The 5677-nt window shown below is 42.8% G+C and overlaps 1 protein-coding gene across 5 annotated transcripts in view; it reads left to right on the top strand.

Moving 5' to 3' along the window:
* Gne (glucosamine (UDP-N-acetyl)-2-epimerase/N-acetylmannosamine kinase) overlaps positions 1-5677 on the top strand; it is a 64724-nt gene that overhangs the window by 48286 nt on the left and 10761 nt on the right. For all 5 annotated transcript variants that reach the window (XM_029570740.1, XM_008847714.3, XM_029570742.1 and 2 more), the window contains exons 6-7: positions 2652-2739; positions 3918-4128. In XM_029570740.1, the coding sequence (XP_029426600.1) occupies positions 2652-2739; positions 3918-4128 (299 nt within the window). The remainder of the gene's footprint in view (positions 1-2651; positions 2740-3917; positions 4129-5677) is intronic.

Below are 5677 nucleotides of genomic sequence, written 5' to 3' on the forward strand. Positions count from 1 at the left end.
ATATTATATATATTATATATGGTGTTTAAAACCAAGGAACTTGGGTGGGAGCCATGACTCAGTGGTTAAAAGCACTGACTACTCTTGCAGAGGACTGCGGGTTTAGTTCCTAGCATCCACATGGTGGCTAACAGCTGTCTGTAACTCCAGTTCCAGAGGATCCAATGCCCTCTTCTGACCTTCAGGAGCATCATATGTACATAGCGCACTTATAGACATGCAGGCAAGATACCCAAACACATAAAATTTTAAAAAAGAAAAAGAAAATTAAAAAAAAAAAAAAACAACAAAAAACCAAGGAACTAAACAGCATTACTCAGGAAAAACTAAATAGTGCAGAAAATGCAACCTAGACCAACCTTGAAGCCTTTTAACATTTGGTGAAACACAAGTCAGAAAAGAACATTGAAAAGAAACTGTCAAGTGAGGTCAGGAGAAAACCAGAAGAGTGATATTATTAAAACCCAGAAAATAAATAGTTTCAAGGAAGTGGCATTGAAAGCTGCTGTGAGCTCAAGTGAAAGGTGATAGGTTAAAAATTGGGATGGAGAGCGAGTGTGCAGATGGAGGAGGCAGCGAGGCTCAGATAGAATTCTCAGCGGGATACAGCTTATTTCGCACGGGACACATTTCCCTCGGGGAAGGGAAAGATGTCAGGGAAGGGAAAGATGTCAGGGAAGGGCAGGGAAGGGAAAGATGTCAGGGAAGGGAAAGATGTCAGGGAAGGGCAGGGAAGGGAAAGATGTCAGGGAAGGGAAAGATGTCAGGGAAGGGAAAGATGTCTGGAACTTTATATATGGGGGCTTTAGGGTGTGGAAGGGGGGAATGTTTGGGGGAGAAATCAGGGAGGGGGAAGCAGGAAAAGCAGGTAGGATTAGGGTCTGGAAGTGTTTACTTTTTCCCTCTTAAGATAAGAGAAAAGCTGTTATGATAAACAACTAAAATCTCTGGTTATCAGGTAGAATCTGCTTATCCTATCTTTGGAGGTCAGAGGAAAGGCAGGCTGCTTCTCAGCAGAGTTTGTTTCCCTTGACTTCAAAGGTCAAGGTGAGGTCCCTGTTGGGGAGGGGGGAAACTGCTGCTGTTTGGAACCCTAACAAAAGGAGCTAGACATGGTGGTGTGAGCCTGGTCATGTACATTTGAAATCCCAGACTTTGGGAGACAGAGGGAGTCTGAGAGGGAGGGATGGAGGGGCAGAAGGGGCAAAGAGAGCCACTGCACTTACATAGTATATAAGCCCATCCCCCATCCAGGATTCCTGACCTTCTGACATTTACAATGAGGTAAGGGTGTCTCCTGCATGTTCACAGCCCATCCTCTTACCAAAAGTCCCCACCCTGCCTACCTCTTTGGTGATCTGCTCATCAGTCAGTCAGCCTTTCTTTTCCAGAGATGTTTAACATCTTCATCATTTAAATATGCTTAAGCAGATGGGTGTGATAGCCCACGGCTTTAATCCCAGCATTTTGGAGGCAGAAACAGGAGAATCTCTGTGAGATGGAGGCCAGCCTGGTTTACATAGTAAGTTCTAGGCCAGCTGCGGCTACAGGAAAACCCTGCCTCAAAAAATAATAAAAAAAGTCTGCTAGGTGTGGTGGTGCACACTTTTAATCCCAGAATTCTGGAGGCAGAGGCAGTCGGATCTCTGAGTTCCAGACCAGTTGGGGCTATGGGGAGACTGTCTTAAAAAACAAAATACACACACACACACACACAGAGAGAGACAGAGTTAAGCTCTCTCTGACCCCTTATCTCCTTCCAGCCACCTCTCTACTCCTCTTAGCCAAGCCTATTGAAAAACTGCTCTTGCCATGTTCACTCTCACATTGGCCAAGAGATGGATGGACAGTGACTGCCTGACAGCTGACTGAATGGCTGGCTGAGTTGTGAGAATAACTTGGTGGATATTGGCAAAAATAGTATGTGAGTGTTAAACTAATCCAACCGAGCCAAGTGTGGTAGCACACTTACTCAGGAGGCTGAGGCAGGAAGGTCATGACTTCCAGGCCAACCTGGGCTAACAACACTCTCAAAAACAACATAGCTGGGTGTGGTGGCTCACGCCTTTAATTCCTGCACTTGGGAGGCAGAGGCAGGCAGATATCTGTGAGTTCAAGGCCAGCCTGGTCTACATAGCAAGCTCCAGACCAGCTGAGGCTACAGGAAATCCTGTCTCAAAAAAGATCCTCCCCCCCAAAAAACAACCCTCCCCCAAATGTGGTGGCACAACGCAACACTTAGTAGGCGGAAACAGGTGAATGCCATAAATTTGAGGCTAGCCTGATCTGCATGGTAAGTCCCAAACCAGCCAGATCTATGTAATGAAACCACCATCTATAAAAACAAAAAGTTTTAGTGTAACCTGGTCTACACAGTGAGTCCCAAGCCAGCCAGGTCTACATCTCTAAAAACAAAAAACAAAAAATTAATGCACCCTATTTCACTAAACAAACAAAAATGTGATTTAATTTGGGAATAAAGGGCCTTAGTGACCTTGTTTGCTGTATGGAAATTGGGAAATTGATATTAAGTGTACTTCGAAGTTGCTGGGTTTAGGGACTAAACTATGAATACAACACATTGCTAACTTACGTATTTTTTGGACATTTACATTTCAAATCATCATAAACATGTCCCCGGATTTACTTAGGGGAGAATGTTCTTCATGTCCGGGATGCTGATACCCAAGACAAAATATTGCAAGCACTACACCTTCAGTTTGGTAAACAGTATCCTTGGTGAGTATACAGTCTCTTCTTCTGGGGTGATTTAAAAAGGGAACTGGGACCACAGGGATGGCTTAGTGGTTAACAGCACTGGCTGTTCTTCAGAGAACTGAGTTTGGTTCCCAGCACTCACATGGTGGCTTCACAACCATCTATAACTCCAGTTCCAGGGGATATGAAACCCTCTTCTTGCCTCTGAGGGTGCCATGCACATACGGTATGCACGCACACTCATAGACACTCACACATAAAGGGAGCCACCTCAGGCGCCATTTGAAGCTGTGGTCGGTCACGGTCTACTTATCTCAACAGGACTTCTAACACCAGAGCACGCTAGGCGCTGCTAAGTGAGGTGAGGATGGCAGTGGCCATAGTCCAGTGGAGGAGATTTTTAAAATTGCCCTCATTTAATTACCAGAGTACCACTGCTAGTAGTAGAAGATAAGATAATTTGATTTTCTTTAAAAATGGTCTAGTTCAGCAACTTAATTTTGGCTGCCCTCTTTTCTTTGTAAAATTCTTAAGTTTTCTCAGAAATGTAAAGATAAAACTTGGAAAATAGCAAAACTGAAACAAAGAACCCAAACGCAGGTGCTCAGTTATGACTTGTTGAAGAGAACCAGATGTTACTTTACTTGGTTCTATATGTAACTATGATTTAAAGCTTTTAATTGACAGGAAAAGTTCACAGCATGATTTATCATGTGCGTGACATTTTAAAACACACATGCACACGTACTGTGGAGATGTTATTTTCCTTTTTTGTGGTGCAGGAGACTGAACTTGGGGCCTCATGCACACTAGGCAAGTGCTTTACCTACCACTGGGCTCTGCCTCCAGCCCAGAGAGTGGACTTTTATTCTTAAAAGTACAAATTCTGGGCTGGAGAGTGGTTAGAGTACTGGCTGCTCTTCCAGATGACCTGGGTTCAGTTCACAGCACCCACATGCCACAACTCCAGTTCTAGGGCATCTGACACCCTCTTTTGGCCTCTGTGGACATTACACGACATGGATGCACTTACATACATGCAGGCAAAATATTCATACACATAAAATAAGAATAAATTTAAAGTCTTTTAAATTAATAAAACCAAGTATTTTTCCTAAAGACTCAGATTTCATGTCCTTGATATCACGTCAAATATGGCAGACACACTTAACTGAATTGACTTCTTTTGGATATTACAGCTCAAAGATATATGGGGATGGAAATGCTGTTCCAAGGATTTTAAAGTTTCTCAAATCTATTGATCTTCAAGAGCCACTACAAAAGAAATTCTGCTTTCCTCCTGTAAAGGAGAGTATCTCTCAAGATATTGACCACATTCTTGAAACTCTGAGTGCCTTGGCTGTTGATCTTGGAGGGACAAACCTCAGAGTGGCAATAGTTAGCATGAAGGTAAAGTCACTGCTCAGCACTTAATGTTACATCTCGTGAGAAATTGCTTTTAAAATGTATCGGAAGGGAAAACGAGAAATACAGCTCGTACTGACTTTGGATCCGTGACGCTTGTCTCATAGTTACCAGTTTCAGTGAATTCCAAGGCTGGCCTGGTAGCTCGTACCTGCAATCCTAGTAGTTGAGCAGCTGAGGCAGGATTACTGCAAGGTTGAGGCCAACCTGGCCCATTGTATGAGACCTTGTCTGAAAAAACAAAAGCATTCAAACATTCCGATGAAATAAACTGTTAGGGGAGCCAATGTAGTAAATTTGAGTTCACAATGGGGAGATCCCTTTAGACATTAGAGAGGACCTTTGCCACTCAGAAGAGCTGAAGTTCTCTAGTTAACATAGAGTATGGTGGTCACCATGACCACAGGTGAGAACACCCACAGGTGAAAGAAGCAGCCTCTTCTAGGGTATGATCAGCTGCATGCTCTCCACTTTGCATTTTAACAAGTCTGTTCTTTTTAAAAATATTTTATTTATTCTTTTTATTTTATTGTATGAAGGTATTGTCTGTATGTATGCAAGTGCACCTGTGCTGTGCAATGCCCATGGAGGTCAAAAAAGGGTGTTGTATTCCCCTGGAACCGGAGTTATAGATGGTTGTTAGCTGTCATGTGGGTGCTGGGAATTGAACCCAGGCCAAGAGCAGTCAGTGCTCTTAATTGCTGAGCCAATTCTCCACCCCTCACAAGTCTGCTCTTTATTGAGTACCATGTATCTTCAATCTAACCAGGTCATTACCACAAGCTCTCACAGGTTGAGAAAGCCTTCATAAAATCAACAAACTATGTTAAAATGATCTCTTAATGACTTGATGAGGAATAATCCTACCAGAAAAACCTATGTGCAGTATCATAGATGTATAGTTTCAGGAGTCCCTGAGAGATAGCAAAGATTTTAAACACAAAATTATTAAATTTGGTCATATCATAGGTCAATTAACAAAAAACAAAACAAAACATAGCTTTCTCAAGAGAAGCCAAAAGGCCTCCCTGATACTTTTTAAAAAGTTAATAGACTATCTTCTTAATATAAAGATTTCTTATCTGTAACCAACATCCTTTGTAATGGCCAAGTTTTGGAGGCATTCCTACTGATATCAAGAAAAAAATGTTTTCTGGGGCTAGAGAAATGGCTCAGTGGTTAAGAACACTGGCTTTTCTTGTAGAGGACCTGGGTTTGATTTTCAGCACCCACATGGTGGGAAACTACAATCCCTAACTCCATTTCCAGGGTAATCCAATACCCTCTCTGACCTCTGTGGGCATTGCACAACATGGGTACACTTATACACATGCAGGTAATGCACTCATACACATAAAATAAAAATAATAAAAAAATGTAGCCGGGAATAGTGGTGCATGCCTGTAGTCCCAGCACTCGGGAGGCAGAGGCAGGTGGATCTCTGTGAGTTCAAGGCCAGCCTGGTCTACATAGTGAGTTCCAGGACAGCTGGGGCTACAGGGAGACCCTGTCTCAAAAAGACCAAAATAAATAA

The sequence above is a fragment of the Nannospalax galili genome, unplaced genomic scaffold, assembly GCF_000622305.1.
Source record: "Nannospalax galili isolate Female #2095 unplaced genomic scaffold, S.galili_v1.0 scaffold263, whole genome shotgun sequence".
NCBI classification, from domain to species: Eukaryota; Metazoa; Chordata; class Mammalia; order Rodentia; family Spalacidae; genus Nannospalax; species Nannospalax galili.